Source organism: Platichthys flesus, chromosome 20 (assembly GCF_949316205.1).
Source record: "Platichthys flesus chromosome 20, fPlaFle2.1, whole genome shotgun sequence".
In the NCBI taxonomy this organism is placed as follows: domain Eukaryota; kingdom Metazoa; phylum Chordata; class Actinopteri; order Pleuronectiformes; family Pleuronectidae; genus Platichthys; species Platichthys flesus.
The window spans coordinates 14,143,334-14,161,087 of NC_084964.1; the positions used below are offsets into that span (position 1 = coordinate 14,143,334).

General features: G+C 41.9%; 1 protein-coding gene and 1 long non-coding RNA gene across 6 annotated transcripts in view; one reads left to right on the forward strand and one right to left on the reverse strand.

Moving 5' to 3' along the window:
- LOC133976109 (calcium-activated potassium channel subunit alpha-1-like) overlaps nt 1-17,754 on the forward strand; it is a 66,794-nt gene that overhangs the window by 19,462 nt on the left and 29,578 nt on the right. For all 5 annotated transcript variants that reach the window (XM_062414209.1, XM_062414210.1, XM_062414206.1 and 2 more), the window contains exons 3-8: nt 7,402-7,463; nt 11,910-12,003; nt 12,698-12,809; nt 15,690-15,765; nt 16,871-16,946; nt 17,059-17,229. In XM_062414209.1, coding sequence (XP_062270193.1) covers nt 7,402-7,463; nt 11,910-12,003; nt 12,698-12,809; nt 15,690-15,765; nt 16,871-16,946; nt 17,059-17,229 — 591 coding nt within the window. The remainder of the gene's footprint in view (nt 1-7,401; nt 7,464-11,909; nt 12,004-12,697; nt 12,810-15,689; nt 15,766-16,870; nt 16,947-17,058; nt 17,230-17,754) is intronic.
- LOC133976110 (uncharacterized) lies at nt 11,352-12,814 on the reverse strand. Its single transcript, XR_009924813.1, has 3 exons — nt 12,679-12,814; nt 11,855-12,125; nt 11,352-11,551 (listed from the first exon to the last, which is right to left on the reverse strand). It is a non-coding gene; the product is annotated as an uncharacterized LOC133976110 (long non-coding RNA).

Genomic DNA, 17,754 nt, shown 5'->3' on the forward strand with positions numbered 1-17,754 from the left:
ATGTGGAGCAGCAGCTGTTGTGGAAGCTCACTGGTTATTTTCGACCTGCTCTCCTCATCAACATCATCATACGTTATCTCTGATGACGTGTGGAAGAGAATGTGATGGTGCTCACAACCCCAGCTAATGGATGATTATATGTCTTTTAAGGCACTTAACTCATTCAATCTTGTAATATTTGCTCAGGTGAAAGGTTCCGTAAACCTCGAAGGAGCTACTTTGCAAACCTTAACCAAACAAACAGTCCTTCCTCTTTTACAGGTGTTAGGTTTTATAAGCAGCGCTGTTCCACAAGTTGTATTGTGTGTGTGTCAACAATCCTGCCGGAAGCTCTTATTTTGTTAATGGACATTAGTGTGAAAGCACCACCATTAAATATGAAGCTGACAAAGGCTTAAGTGTCCTGGGTACAAATTGACAACTTCATTGAATCGTTCGGTTAGATTGTTTTATTATTCTTTGAGTTTGGGATTTTGACAATGTTAATTATCTTTGGGTTGGCGCCCGGTAGCTGCGAGTGAAGTGATAACGTCAGCGGTTGATCCACTCCTTCAAACTTTGACATAGATGGTACAATGTGAGACTTTACCCGTCAGACTCAATCCAGTACACACCACAGAAACTGGAACGTTTGGGCACAGGCTGAGGAAGGAGTGGAAGAGTGCTGATGTCTATGAACAGGTGGAATTTGATGCAGATCTTGATAATTATCTGGATTTTTCTTAATCTAAATAAACTTATTCAAGGGCCTGATCTGGATTAACTTCCCTTTATGGTCACACATTTTTCTTTCAGCTATAGCAGATAATATTTTGCCTTGTTTCAGTGTGAGCAGAGTGCTAATAATTCTTTAAAAAAGGCAAATGTATCTGATCTCAATATATGTATATGCAATATCAGTTATATAGTATAGCATTTATAATATCAATATCAATCAGCCTTGGCAGAGGTTAAAGTCTCTTAAATGTCAGACGATACAAAAACTACAAAAAAAAAACGTGTGTGTGTGCACGGAACAGATTATATACTATGTAAACATACAGCACATTTTCATTGCTCTAGTGACTCCTGTGAATTCTGCCGTCTCCTCCCTGTTTGGGAATTATGACGTTCCCATTGAAGAGCGGGTCTATCCCTCTGGAAACGCTGTAATGCCGGGCGGTGATCCCTGATGATGTGGAAGCAGCTGCACGTGGCTGCACGGAAGGCCGGCAAGACAAAGGAGTAATCTGCTTTATGGAAAAGATGAGAGAGAAATCCCTTAAACCCACCGGTTCTACTGTTGTGTGTGAGAGTTGCAGGCACGGGAGAGAAGCCTCATCCCCTGGAAACATTCTGAATGATGCATTACAACAGTGAATCTTATATTCAGCCGCTGCAGACACCCACTGGGTCTGTAAGCGTTTCAAGGGATTCCCAGCAGAAAGAGTGGAGGGTTACTGTTCTGTTCACACTGTACACCAGAATCTCATTGTAACCAATATATAACAAAATCCTGATTTATTGCTTCTTTGAATCGTAACACACAGGCATGATACAAATATGAGTCGGATTACAATTCCTTTTCTGTGGTTTTAATAACAAGCCTCACCTTAACTGAATACTCTCTTCCCTTTTTTTGCACTTAAAAAAGACATGAAGCAGTTTTCGGTTCATGATGCTTGAAACAAAAGTTAAACATCGTTCAGCTGCTCCTCTGCTGCTGCCCATCAGTCTGATGTCCTTCATAACCTGGGGGAAGGACCCCGACCGGGTCAGTGATCCGGCAGCGAGCAGCCTGACACCGACTCAGCTCGGTGTCCTTCAGCTTGGCCTCGGTCGTGAATCACCAACAGATTGTCAAAGCAGCTCGGGTGTGTTGGGAGTGACACACAATGAGCACACATGTGTGGGGAGTGTATACTATTTATCATCCTTCTGCTGCTGTGTTCAGTATCTGCCGCCCAGTTATGAACACTCATTGTTGTCTCGTCGGATGATGAGTAATGTCCCACTTTCTGCTGAGCGGAGACTTCAATTTATTGTGTTCACGTAGTGTATCTCAATACGGTTCTGTGAATGAAGCTGCACACGCATCTGATGAAGGAGACAGTAAATAGTTCTACAACTTTCATGATGAGCCATAATTCTGAATGACAGTCATTAACTCAAATTTAACAATATAATTATAGTTCATCATGCGTGTGCACAGTGTTTCCTGCCGCTTTAAACTCCAAGAGCTTCCTGTTTAAAGTGAAAGGATAAATGAAAGCTGAACACAAGTCAATCTTTAAACCTGAATTTTCCTGAAATCACATCCTAATAAAAGGAAAATGTAACTATTAGTCAAATGTATTTCTGAATATTTAAATCTTATGTTATAATTAGTGGTGTTAAATTACTGATGCTGTTTCTGAGATGACCTCGTTTTGACCTTTAAACTGTAAATGTGCGTCGGTCTTTCTGTGACCTTGAAGGACACGACACAGAAAACAGTGAAGCTGTGATGTGAACTGGTTAAATCCCAACCTCTCAGATGAGTCTGTGGACTGTTTACGAAACACATGCTGCAGAGGTTATATTAAGATCATGCTTGAGGAGGGTGCCGGGCTTTAGGAGAACCATCCAAGACGCCATTAGTATGCATGTTGGGTTTTCACCTGTCGCCAGGAGCACGGTTCACACGCAGCCACAGCCAGTGAACGCCGGTCTGAGCCGAACGGGGACACAGCTGTGTCGTAAAGGATCAATCTGTCTCTTTTCTGAGCAAATCATTAAATTTTACAGGTTGAGCCCAGATTTGCAGGTGTAATTATACAATTTGAGTCATTTATGAGGAGGTTGTTGTTCGAGTTGATGCTGTAAATTTACCTTTAACTAGCGTCGCTCAATCCTACTTGGATTGAGATGCCCTCTGGTCTCTGTTCATCATATATTAAAATACCTGAAATTATTAAAAGACATGTCAATCAGTCTCCAAGCCCTAACAGAATATCTGCCTTTTTGGTTTTTGGTGATGGACGGCCCTGATGTATAGGAGCAGATTTTGCCCCTGAGATATTCTCTTTGTCTCTGTCACAGAATTATTAACAGTCTAAGTCATATAAGTACATATTACAGATAAGAAGCTGGAACTAGTCAGTACCGAGATGTTTTTGGGTGCGTCCTGAAGTCCTTATTTGTCTCCCCTGTTCCTTCCTTCCTTCCCAGGTAACTTATTTACTAAAGGTCAGAATAAGGTCAGTGGGATTCAACATCTGTCCCGTTGCTTTTACAATCAGTGCCCGTCAACTGTCGAACTATGTCGACAGTAGCTCGGGGTTGGCAGAGCTGAAGTTGTGCAGCATCTGCAGTTTAACTCCAACGACACCGCAAATGTCTCGGGTGTTCATTCGGTGTCTGCGTGTTTTGTCTCCTGTAGTGAACATGCTAATTTGCTTCTATCACCCTGAGCGAAGGATAAACTGTGCAAGAGCCCTGAACACAGAGTCGAGTTGGACAGTGACAATTTAGACAGTGACGCCTACGATCAAAGGTTATTACCAAAGTATTTTTACTGCCCTACCTAATCTATTGGAGGCACAGCAAAACATCAAATCAAAATGCACCTCATTAAATGATTGTGTGGTGATGTTAATGGAGAGGGTGATTGCAGGGTGTAACAGCCTGTCAAAAGAGGAACTAGATTAAAATACAAAGAGCTGAGCAACCCTTCACAGGATTCTCTTGTTGCAGCAATATAAAAGCAATAAAAGGATGAGGTCAGATAATCTCAATGGTTTCTAGTCAAAGAACAATGGTTCCACTCCTTAATTTTCATCAGAATGTATTTGGTAATTCTCAGGCAAAGCCAGATCCTTCCACCAGACTTGTCTATTAACAAAATGTGGATGGAATTCATCAGCTGACAAAAAGAGCAATTTGCATTTTCAGAAAAAAAACATTTGATTCAAATTGAGCTGATTTACAAAAAATACTAAAGAATGAAAATGTACCTTCACTTGTGTTGTAATCAATATAATAAATGGTGAATTCCTCTACACAAGTGCAGAATATATCTCTGCTCCTCCGTTGGGCACATTAAGATGACTTGTTAATCAATGTGGCCTTTGAGGACGGACAGATGGGCTGGCTGGAATTCACCAGGACAGACCTCAGGGTCATTTTATTTTGGAAAGCAGCACCCTGTTCCTGGAGGAATCTGCTGCGGGTCAGAGAGTCACCCATGAGGAACACCGTGTCAGGGACTTACGCCCCGTTGGACATTTTAAGTTCAATTGAGAGATGCACGATCTGGATGTGACACAGGGGATAACAGAGCTCAGACTGGGCACCGGACAAAGACGGTCAGGCCACTGCTACACACGAATCCCTGGCATCCCACCACTGACAGCTCTGATCCCACAGTGAGCGCAGGCTTTCAGGGAATATGGAACACACTGACCCCTGCTTCTTCTGAATCCTGTTTTTAGATGCTCACGGCTCACGGAGCAAAACAACCACCCACTGCAGAATCTCGAAAACATGTTTCTACCTTAACTGAATATCAATGAGCCTGATTTTATTTAGCTGAGCCGCTGCAGCATCGGATCATTACGCTCACTGTTATCTCACTAAACTACTAATGTTGATCGTCTTTTACCTGCATTATTTTTGGTAGAATCTTAAGGACTGCTCTTCATCTCTACGAGAAGACCTTTGTGCCCTCAGGTTATTTTCAAATATGATAATCCACAAAAACAGAATAAATCTAATTTGTAATATCAGGGAGTTGGAGTAGAAGTGCTTTTTGAGCCCAGGTGAATTTGCTGTTTCTCTGTCAGTTTTTTCACATTGATGGACGGTGAGTCACTCTTCAGTAAGAGTGGAGGAGCATGAGTGGGTTTTCTGATGTCTGCTGTACGACTCATGAAAGCTTCAGACCTGTTGGAGAAGGACAGTCTCATGCTGTACAGGATCATCAGGGATGTTAGCAGCTCTTGTGAAAGTGGACCTAGAGGAAGTCTGAGGAAACTGTTGCCTCGGATTTAGGGATTTTTTAGAAAGAAGTGACTTCCGATCATGTGACTATAAAACTTGACTCCTTACAGATTTATTTAATGAATTAAAAACAAATCTGACCTGAAAATTCCTGAAGCAATAAAGACATCAACCTATGTCGTCCAGTTAACACATAGTCTACTCTGGAACTATCTTGATTTGACTCGACAACTGACTTGGAGTTATCTTGAATGACTTGAGGCTTGTTTAAGAAAATCTTAAGGCTTGATAATTGACTTGGACTTGTTTTAAATCACTTAAAACTTGCTCAATCTGTCTTGAAGCGCAACTTATTTCAGGAAACTTTGGACTTGAACCTTGACTTAGTTTTAAAGACTTGATATTAATACCTGGAATTTCCTCAAAAAGCTCGAGACTTGATTCTGACTTGTCTCAACCCGACTTGCACTTGGTCTTAAATAGGTTTAGACTTCTTGAGAAGGCCAGGTTATAAAATCATTTGAGACTTGCTCTGACGACCCAGGAACTTTCATCGCAGACAGCTTTATACGTTTCTCTTTAACACAGTAATTTCATCAGTCCCTTTGAATCAACCTGAAGTGAGCGACCTGTGTCGTGGTCGCTCGTCTCTGTGACTCTGAGCGAGCCGTGTCTCTGTGTGGGCGGAGCCATGAACAGCGGCTGACTGAATGAGATCGAAGGTACGGATGTGATGCATCGTTCTCCTGTGACGGAGATGAATGATGAGCGCCGGCGTCTGCTCATCGACAAACAGAGTCATGAGCGCCCCCCCCTCTTTGTTCCAGCCAGCGTGTTTTATTTACTGCCATCGCTGAATCTTCCTCTGAAGGCGACATTTGCATTTTCCAGTGTTGCACCAACGTTGTTCCCATGTCTAACCCAGTTTGGTCAGAGGCATTAGGAGATTTCCTGCTGTTCAAAGAGGATCCCTCGATTAAAAATGCATGCGAGTGCTTTGTGTCATTACGGAGCCATCGCTGGCTGCAGGTTGACAATACAATTTCACATCATGGAAATGAATTGGGTTGAGCTCATTCATTATGGATGGCCTATGGTTTCTTATTCAGGGCGGCCATTGTGTCATTTTTGAGCAGACAAGCCAGGTAGGGTCGCAGGAAACCAGCTGGTGTGTATCACGATGTAAAACATCTTCTGGCTTAAACCTTTTCTCTTCATATTATTTCTGTGACGCTCTCCCCGAGGCCTGGTATCCATTAGCTGCGGCTTTTAAAAGAGAAAATTAGGGCGCTCATTTCACAACGGCATTAATGAGCCGCTGTGCTTTTGGACTCCTAACTATCAATGGACAATAATATGTACAATCATATTAAGTTGTTAGAATAAAAAAGAGATCTAGGTCTTCTCTCAACCAAATGGCAGAAAGTGTGTTTTGTCACAGCTGCCCTGCAAAATGTGAAATATAAACTCATGTGGCTAACCTACTTTGTAAAGAGAAGTGTGCTCTAGTTAGGGAACAGAGATTTGCATCCTCTGTCCTCCATTTCTGCAAAATCTTCCAGCTCCATCTCTGCTGTGTCGAACTCAAAGGGAAATGCTCCCCATGCTGATTCCTCTGTTTGTATTTACACTTCAGTCTGATTTGCTGTGGCATTAGCGGCATTGATTAAGTTTCACCCCAGCTCTCTCGGTGTCAGAGCTGTCACCCGACGACTCTTTGCTTTGTGCGCCAACACGCCTGGATCTCATGTTTTATTGTCCCCCCCCCCCGTCTGCTCTGAACGTCTCTCAGCTTACTCCAGGGCTCAGAGTCGAAAGCGATGCGCAGGTTTTTATTATCAGGCCACCGAAGCCTCAGCCTCCTTGTTTGTGTCTGTGAAAGCCTCCTGTCACCTCGCCCACTCCCCCCCCCCCCCCCCCCACTGCCAATTTACACGCGGAGCTGAGCTGGGTGTGTTTGTTTAGGTGTAGATTTACAGTAACTGTGACACTGCTGCTCCACAGTCAGAACAGACTGACAGGACCTGCCCAGGTCCATAATTGCTCATTAATAGACATTAAACGTTGGCCACACGCCATGAAACAGTTCAGCTGCAGAACATAAGATTTAGAGCTGTGTTCCATCAATTTATCTATAGATTCATTTGTCAATCAACTAATGAATTAATTCTACAAATAGGGTGATGTCCGCTTAAAAATACGATTTACTGGATTATTAATTGTTGCTGTTTAATTTTCTGCATTTGCATTTTATAAAATCTTCACCCTCTATACATTTTTTGATTTAAATTTTTCTAATATGCTTAATATTTTATAATTTCCCCTTCATGCACTTGTTATTCTTACATTATGTTCACTCTGTAACTTGAATGAAGTTTTGGAATGAAGTGCAGATCATTTTTATAATAAAATTCGTCTTTCTTTGTTTTTCCTCTTTTACAGGTGGTCCTCGTATTTGCTCTCAGCATTGGAGCGCTTGTAATATACTTCATAGATTCCTCTGAGTAAGTACAATTTTGACTAACTTATTAGTTAAATCATTGTGATGCTATTATGACTCCTAGTTTCCAAACTAGCACCTGTTTCTGCGTTGGCAAAGGTAACAACAGGTCTGAAGATGGATGAAAGTGAGGATTCAAAATGTCCTGTACGAGTCCTCTGAGTCGTTTAGCTTAAAGTTTACAGATCTTTCATTAAAAAGCACAAGGTATTATAATTAATTAATGTATAAATATAAAAAGGTAGTAATTATGCCATTGGTATTAGGTTATTTTTCCAATTCTTGCTTCTTGGTAAAAATTGGAATTTAAAGATTAAAAGAATAACATGTGTTTCAGACATTTATGCCTCAAAAACTTCAGCTGCTAACTGGTTCCTATATAAATCCTCAAATATGCTGGATGTTTTATTCCAGGTGAACGGCTCTTTCCTTATAGCCACCGATGAAACATGCTTATTCTGTGTAATGGGGGAACAGGCTCACACAAGCAGGAAAGACCAAAGTTCCTGTCCAACACAATCACCATCGCTCATCAAATTAGAGGAAGCGGAAGACCCTTTAGCTCCGTGTGCCACAGTGGGCTGTAACTGCAGCCGGCTGGTGTTTGTACAGGATGTGCCATTAAAGACAAAAAACACCGCTGGGATAAAAGCTTTTATCAAAGCCCACAGGGAGTCAAGAGATGGGAAAATGGGCCATAAACTGGTGTAATCTGGCCGTGTGGTCCTGGCGGTAAGCGCTCAGGTTATTTCATAAGACCGCATCCAGCTGAGGGCTCGGCACGCTCTGATGTGGTTTGCGAGCATGATCTCATTTCATTATCTGGACAAGCTCAGGTAGAGTTACAGCCCCGCCGCTGCCATCTGGGGCCTCCTGTTCTCAAAAACATGCTCATCACAGCGCCCTGTCACCTGATGAAGGACGACCTTTGACCCCTCTCTTTAACCTTTTCACACACAAGACGGGGAATCGTTACGCTTCCGGGGAGGATTCCACAGCTGCCGTTCACGCTGATCTTCACCTTCATCCCACGACAACCTGTTATTAATCCGTCTCATCAAGGCCTTTCTGTTATTCAAACAGGATTTTCTCACTGCCTTTCGACCCAACAAACTCAGGACTTAAAGCCAAAGAGCAGCCAGTTAGCGGTTCTCTGGTGTCCCTGTAAGTGGCAGCCGACTGTAAGAGATCCAGCCCTTCCTGTAATTAGTCCTGTGGGGCTGTCGAGGCAGTTCTGTGACGGGCAGACCGACCCGGTTCAAAGCAACAGAGAGACCGAGAGAGAGAGACTTCAACACATTCACTGATCTACGAGCTGCCCAGTGATGATGAAACGTCCTCTGGGACTTCTGTTGTGTGCGGTTATTTGTAAGTGAGGATGAACACGGAGCATGCCACACTCCTCTTTGCTTCATCAGCGTTAAAGCAGAGCTGAGACTCAGGATTCATGAGTTGTGTCTGTCGCACAAAATATTATTATAAATATTTAAAAATATGTTGTTATTTTTTTCCCACTAGGGGGCAGAAATCACCAGAAAAAGCTAACAACAACAACAAACTTACCTTCTGTCACATAATCATCTTAAACATATAACTGACTATTTAAAACAAAACCTTGACATATCACCATCTCGTCAGTTGATATTATTTTTTACACATCCACCTTTAACATAACAACATAGCTGTGGGAAAAATCGTGTGCCGAAAGAGGTTTAAAAATTAACCTTTTTAATTTGTACTGGAACTGGAACAACCCATTTGAAATAACTCAGAGTCATTTGATCATTTGTCGGTGTAATTATGCTGATTATAAAAACGTTTAAGTAAAGACGATGCTGATTGGCTACTTAAGTATGAGAAATAATTTGTGCACAACTCTTGCTCGTCTTGAAACATAAAGAATGATTGAGAATAGGAAACCAGACGTTGTAAAGGAGCTGGTCGATCCTGTTTGATGTGACTCTGAAACTAATGAGGAGGAGAATCAGCGGTGCTACTGTGGACCAGAGCGGGTCTGTGATCCATAACAGGCTTAGCTCTTCCAAACCAGACCCATTGGAACTTCATTATGAGGCTCTGCAGGTCTGTCTCCGCTCGGTCACCCTGCTGTGACAGGGATTTACAGAGCTGAGGTCTCATCACGGTGAATGAGGGCAGAACTAACCAACGCGCCACGACTATTTTTAGAGGTTACACAAGGAAGACTGGTGAGGATTTTCAGTTGTTATTAAGCAGATTAAAGAAAGATGAATGTGTAAAACGATCTGATGCAATCACTCACCCAGCCTAGTTAGAAAAAGGAAGCAGACCAAAACCAAACTAATCAGCCGCTGTGGTTTGAAAACGCTTTTTCCAAAACAAGACAACGTCCTCTTGGTGAATAATAGTTTCCTTCTTCCCATGAGCAGGATCCAAAAACACCAGGTTCTTTTTATTTTGTTTCTATTGACCTTGTTTGTTTAGCACCTTCTAAACCATCCTTATCTATTACAAGTCATTGCCAGCACAAACTTATCTAGGATATTATCTTATCTATAAATCTGACATTTACTTTTTATTTTTATTTATAAACAGTATATAAATCTACAAGGAAGCCAAATCCAAGAAAAAACACAAGGAGCCTTAATAATGTACTAATCTTTCAGTTTAGTCCAAAGTATAAAAATATATTGTTTACTATTTAAACACACAAATACAGAAGAATAGTGTAAGAAATAAAACTATAGCAATATAAAATACAGTCTTTCTATAAACATCTATTCAAACTAAATCTTGTTCCTTTGTCATTGAAAGTCTACGTAACTCAGTAAATTCCCCCAAAATATTGATAATCCACCTTTTAAAGTTCCCTTTAAGAAATTTGAGATGTGTCAAATCTTCACATATTTATATGATATACTAAAGTAATGTTTGTTTGAATGAGGCTTCTACCGATTAAAACATGGAATCCGACACCGCTGCTGTGCATCACATTCAGAATAATCCCCCCCCTAAGTATTTTAATGTCACCTCGTGAACTGCACCAGGACAGAATTTTATCAGAGGGAGTTATTAGTTAGATTTTTTTTACATAACAAAAGCAATTTGCTTTTAATCCAAGGGGTATTAAACAGCAGAGGGGAGATTGTGACTGCTGAGTGTTGTTGTGTGCATCAGTGAAGCTGTTGAAGGGATCGTACAGGTGGAATAAAACTAACACTGCAGAGGGAAAACAAACAAGGTGAGAGTGACGTGCAACTCTAACACGCTGCAGAGAAACAGGAAGTGGACATCAGAAAGAAATCCATCCCCAGTGACCTTAGGGCCATGGATCAAAAGGTTTTTGATCCCGTGACCTCTCAAAAGGAAACAAGATGGGTTCATATCATCGTATTGTTAGAAATCACACGTCTGTGAACTGCAGAGTCATTTTGTCTTTTCAGATTATTGTATTTGGAAAAATAAATAAAGTCAAACTCTCAACTTATTGATGAGAATAAAAGCAAAGATTGTAGAATAGTTCTGCAACACAAAAGCATTCAAACTCTTCCTGTTCCAGTAATAATGTATTTCCCTCTAACCTGCTGGTTTGAATATTTTCATGATGAGCTTATATTTAGATTTTGGATATGATCCATCTATCATCTACACCATTTATTCTTTAATGGTCGTGGGGGGCAGCTGGAGCTTATCCCGGCTGGGGGCGATGGGCGTCGTACAGCTACAGGTCTCCGTTGTATCACAGGGCTGTTTAAATAATAACTCTGTTTCAAATCTACTGCAGAAAAAAGTCACATCTCTATTAACAGCTCAGGGCTGGACACTAACCAACTAACTGTTTGTCTCCAGCAGCTTCCGGGATGTGAATTTTTACTAAACAATCATTCTAACTTATTACACTCACATCCACATGGTTAATCATTTCTCTTTATTTGAATTCTTGGTGCCAGATACGAGCGTTTTGAGGGTGAGACTTCACTGCATTTGCTTTGGCTGCCTGAAGACATGAACCCTGCATGCACTTAACCCTTAAACCACTGCGTCTGCCACTCTGCCGCTCGATCCCGCTTCACATTGAACTGAAGTGCTGTGGATGAGATGGGAAACTCCGGCCTGAGAGGAAAACAGAGCAGATTTCATGATGCAATACATCACACGTTGTTTTGCAGTTATTTAAGGGTTAATCAAGCGTCTCCACGACTCAATGCTTGTGTGGCAATGAATGCATGTCCTTCCTCAACAGAACAACATTGGAAAAATATTGCACTTTTGAACACGTTAGATTCTCCTCTTTTTGGGAATCTTACAAAATGCACTTTCAGGGAAAAGAAGAATGCATCTTTTCATACTTTATTTGTCTCTAAAAACATATTCACTTATTTCACGGTGTGAAAATGTTACCAACACTTTGCTCACTTGACTGTCACTTCTTTCTTTAGACATGAACTCGCTGTGTCTCTGTCTCCAACAGTCCCATTGAGTCCTGTCACAACTTCTACAAGGACTTCACGCTGCAGATCGACATGGCGTTCAACGTGTTCTTCCTGCTGTACTTCGGCCTCCGCGTAAGTCCAACCGAAGTAGCTGATTCCTGCTCTTATCTCTTGAATCTCACTTTCGATACAGCAGCCAGATCTCCCTCCATCGTCTTTTCCATGTACAAAATGCTGCTTCTCATATTGTGTTACTGGGGAAAAAAAAGGAATCTTCTGAGCTTTCCTCCCTACACTTGCTTCCTGTTCATTTTATTTTAAAATGTCATAGCTCACCTATAAGACCTCAAACGACCTTGCCCCCGAATATCTTTCTGGATTATCAGAATGAGAATTGGGGTTTAATGCCCCCATAAAATAGGCAACAGTATGTAAATAGTATAAACAATAGATATGATATGTATGAACGTTAGATATGTACAATTTCAATGTTTGTACAGTTTGAGCATTAGTGGCGAAAGAAAGATCAGATTTCACTGGTACCTCTCTAACACTGGAGCCCTGCTGGTTACTCCCAGGTCTCACCTCGTAACATAGGCCGGCCAAGCCCTTTCCGCCAGAGCCTCCACATGATGGAATTTACTGCCATTGAACTTTGAACATTAAACTTCAAATCCCTTAATCAAACATGTATCTTTGCAAAAGCTTAACTTTACTGATTATTTACCCGTTTATGACTTTTCCTTATCTTCCTCTTAAAGCACTGTGCACCTTTGTTTTATATGAATGGAGTTCGTTGTTCCTTACCTCTTCCTTGTCTCCCCAGTTCATCGCTGCCAACGACAAGCTGTGGTTCTGGCTGGAGGTGAACTCGGTGGTGGACTTCTTCACGGTGCCTCCGGTGTTCGTGTCGGTGTACCTGAACAGGAGCTGGCTCGGTAAGGCGGCTCCCCCTTCACTCACCCAAGAACTGTTCAGTGGATCTTCTGAGCTTGAGCTTCAAATTTCCCAGCAGGCTGTGGTGCCACCTGGTGGAATCACTGTGTGTAACAGCCGTGGTCGAACACTTGTAGATGACCTCAGTCACTAAAGCTGCAAAGCGGGAACTTGTTGGTGTTTTGCGGTGACTTACGTGGGCAACCCCCGACTCCTTAAACTTTCCAGCATGATTGAATATTACATGGCTGATCTCCACAGGCACATGTGGTAGTGGGTGTGTTGTAGGTAGTGTGGTGGTTGTGCTGCAGGTCTTTCCAGCTCAAATGAAATCCTGCTCTGATTGAGAAAATAAGGAAACAGGCTTTGTTGGGAGATAGAATAGAAGTGAAAAGAGTCAATCTACTGAAAGTGTGAAGCTCATCACTCGGAGAGGTCTCAGAGGAATCAGAGGATTAAACAGGATCTTGGTTTTGTTCTGGTCTTCTTGCTGCGATCTCTTCTCTCGTCAGCTGAGGAGCCACCAGCTCCTCTGACAGGGCTGATCAAGCTCGGCTCCAAAGTCTGACTGTGACACCGTGACATCTTGATAAGAACAGTTACATAATGTGTTTGTTCCCTGAGCTGATGCTCCGTGAGTCCTGCTGTCACAACAGTGACTCGGAGGAAGTGATGGCTGTTGGTGTCACCTAGTGGACAGAGGGGAAATTGCTCCTCTCATGGTATTATTGTTCATGTAGAGGGGATGTGCAGCTCTGTGGAGATTCTGCATCACTGTCACTTTACAACGTTTCATTGCCTTTGTTTTCTGTTGTTTGGGGTCAAACTCATCACAAAGATGCATTTTTAACTTCAAGAAGCATGTCATCAAAAGCAAACCTTGGTATCACTAGTTTGAAAAAAATGATTTCAAGATTATTACTGGAATATATAATAACATCACATACATGCTTTTCTATAAATAAATATCGTCTTGTACGTGTTTCGTGCTGCACATTTGGTTTTCATGTCAGATACAATAGCAGTTGTTACATCAGCTGTGATTAATTGAAGGATTATTGCAGAATCACTAAATCCACAGAAAAACCCAACAGTTGCCAAAGCTCCTCATTTTTCCGCACAGGGCTTTGCCGGCCTTTCACATCACTTTGTTTCCTGCTGTAAACACGAGATCACAGACACATGCGCTGTTCTTGTCTAAGATGACAGAATGAAATTTGGTTGGACAGGAGCAGTTGCAGGGTTGCAGGGATGAGATGTGGGTTACACTGAGAAGCCAGCTGATGGACAGACTCGCGGTCTGGCCTCTTCCTTTCTCTGGATGAATCCTAAAGGAGCTTACGCTCTAATATCCTGATGGGAAAAGGGTTTGCTTTAAGCTCACTGAACGCAGTGGATCACCATCAAGGTCTGAGGAGAATCGTTTTTTTCTCTTTGGAGGAGGATCACATTTGTTTTCTGTGGCATGTGTCAACGTAGATGCAGACGCGTAGAGAGTGGGATGTGAAGCAGATTCTGGACTTTACTTTGGAAAATTTGGCGAGAAATTTCTAGCCATGATTCCCACCAAGATGTTGGTGTACAGGGCGCCCGACGGAGGCACACACACTCAGACTGTGATCAACCCGAGGAGGCGGAAGAAGTCGACTGGGGAGCTCTTCCAGAAGGGCTACCGGGTCAGGATGGCCCACGGGCAGGCCAGCGACAAAGAGGACCAGGGCGGCATCTGCCATAGCTTGTGTGCATGCTTCCGTGTAATCTCCTACTGGGGTAAGACCTGCAGGATGTGGGAACAATCGGGGGGGAAATCTCCCCCAAAGCTAAGCGCTGGCACATCCAGAACTCTTTGGACGCTGTGTGTCAGCTGGAGCAGGTTCAGGTTCAGGATTTGATCCGTATTATGATCCCCAGCTGGCAAGCGCTCACTCGAAATGAAAAAAATCTAAACGATTTGGCGAAGCACAGCATTCCCCAAAAAGATTATTTATATATATAAATATATTTTATCTGAATGCCTGCCCGTAACGTCTTTGATTTGTGTCTCTTGGCACCAGTGTTCCCGAGCAGGGAAATTCATCTGCACGATTAATGCATGTGGGGATGGATTTGACTGGATGGCCCACTCCTGGCCGAGGAGGCTTTTAATTGTTGCAACGACTCTGCAGTGGATACAGCTTTTTATATTCAACCATGAATCATGTGGCTTTTAAACTACAGTGGGAACTTTCATTTACCAGGTTGTTTACTGCACTGCACCCAAATACTGAAACACAACAGAGAACATGGGTTATTCTGCTTGACGGGGCTACTTTTGTAGATGTTGAATTGGACGACTGTGGCAGTGAAATGGTTATAAATTAAATGTATGAGTTGCTTTAACGTTGGTCGATACAGACCCTCTGGTTCGTGTTGCGGCTGCTGGATTTATCGCTGTTATTTCGTCCTTGAAGTCTTGGCAATTGGCTCCATTTTCCCCCTCTTCCTCTCAAATTTCGGATTTGACGTCACAACTGTTTACTAGTTCAATTTGCCCGTGACAGCTTCCACCTGTCTTCACTTTAATCCAGGTTTTCATCTCGTCCACGTTCAGAGATATTTTATCCGGCAGGAAAGAAACAGGTAGACACCGGAGGCTCCTGAGATTAAAACAGAGAGATTAGAGGAAGAGAGATCCAGGAGTGAGAGCTTGTTTTTATTTATCGTTTCTTTTATTATAAATTAACTTCTGATCAGTCTGAGTTTATTTTATTAATCAACATTAAGCTGATAAACATAGAAGAAAGTATGACAGGTACGATGCTCCTCGCTGTTGATGATTATCCGTTTTTCTTATTAATCATATATGCTAATTTCTTTGTGGTCTTTTTTCCCCCCTCTCGCAGGCTTGAGATTTTTAAGGGCCTTAAGGTTGATACAGTTCTCAGAGATTTTACAGTTTTTGAATATACTCAAAACGAGGTAAGTGTTTGGATATTTAATATCACTTGTTCACTCGTGGGTTTGTGTGGCAGTGTGACGTGTGGTGCATGTGCAGTTGACACATAAATATAAACACGTTAAAGTTTAAGATTAATCTTAATTTGCAATGTTTCGCTTGAGGCTCTATTCATCACTGTAAGAGCGCTTTACTATGATGAGGTTAATATATTGGAGAGCCTTTGCAAGTTTAAAGTTTACTCCTCATCCTACTGCAGCCGGTTTTGTTATGTGCATGAACAAAAACAGCTCTCCGGTCTGCTTAGAGTTAAATCTTTTTTATTTTTTGCACAGATGTCAGGGAGAGCTTATAGTGCAACAAAATGCTTTAGAATAATCTCTGCGCTCGTTCCCTCGGATGGAGGTGAAAGGCACAAAGTAGAGGAGGACAGAGGTCACACAGGAACATAGTGTTCTGTGGTAATTACTACAAAGGACCGGGCACATATCTAGACCGAATACATAGCCAGAAAATGAATGTGTGATGTTTTGGTTTCAATGTGATTGGTGGAAAGTAAATGGAAACGTGAGTACGACAGCAGGTACATTCAAGAGGCTGTTCAGGGACATTAATAAAAACATAGAGACAAAATGAAAATACATCATTTTAAAATCAGAAAGCAGAGTTTAAAACCATTTTCAAGCAAAATAAAAGAGAAGAATAAAGTGGTGAAGAGAGTGACAGAGGTTAAATAAGTATAAATAAGTAAGTATAAATCTTTATAAAATCTTTAATTAAAGGAGTAAAATAATACAAATACAATTGACAGAGCTGAAGCGTAAATAGAGCCGTGTGTTACCTTAATAACTACAACAATAAAAACATGGCACGATAATCCCATATGTGTCAATTAGGAGGAAATTATGTAAATCAAGTAGATGTGCTTGTTTTAAAAAACTGTTTTATGTTGCATGCTACTTTGGCCCTTAATAATTTCTGTAAAACGTATATGATCTGTTCTGATGCATCTAAGATTCTCTATAATTCAGTTGAATGACTCGTTTTGACATCTTTGAACAATATGTGAATATCAGTGTTAGAACTAAAACCTCAAACTTTGTTGTTCCGGCTTCTTTTTTTAAATAGCAACTCAATAAAGCTGGTGAACCTGTGTTCAATCTTCATTAGCACATGGCTGACCGCGGCCGGCTTCATTCACTTGGTGAGTTAATGAATCTATTACCGCAAATACCCGGTAATTTTACTCTGTACTGCATCGCAGGGAAAAAGTCAATCTGATTTGCAGTTGTGTAACTCTCCAACTTCTGTTCCAGGTGGAAAACTCAGGGGATCCTTGGGAAAATTTCCAAAATTCCCAGGCCCTCTCCTACTGGGAATGCGTCTACTTGCTCATGGTCACAATGTCCACTGTGGGATACGGAGACGTTTATGCAAAGACCACCCTCGGCCGCCTGTTCATGGTCTTCTTCATCCTCGGTGGATTGGTAAAAAAAACTCTCATTACCTATTGCTGCTTACAGTCCTCCAACCAATCACCGCCCTCTGCCGGGTGTTGACTCTCTTTGGGACGATTAGTTGCCGGGACGCTCTCCACCTGTTGTTTAGGTGTTTTTGTGGCGCACCACCTCACCACAGTATGTCGCATGTCATTATTGTATGATTTGTTTAGAATACCGCAGCATTTACTCAGGTATATGATGCTGAAGTTTCATTTTTGTCACACATTCATTTCTGTTATTAACTATGAGGTATTGCGGTTTCAGGTGGCTGCACCCTCCTGCCCCCCCACCCCCACCCTCTTTTCCAACAAACACAATGAAACAAGGAGGATTTATCACAGCGCGGCTTTAAGGACGGAACAACATTACTGAATCTCACCCGCAATATCTAGAGACATCTCTGCAGGATAACGTGATAAATTAATCCAACAGAAAAACATGTTTGTGGGATTTACCACAGATCTGAGGTCACCTGATTGATAAAGGTCATAGAGAGGTTGCTTTAATAAA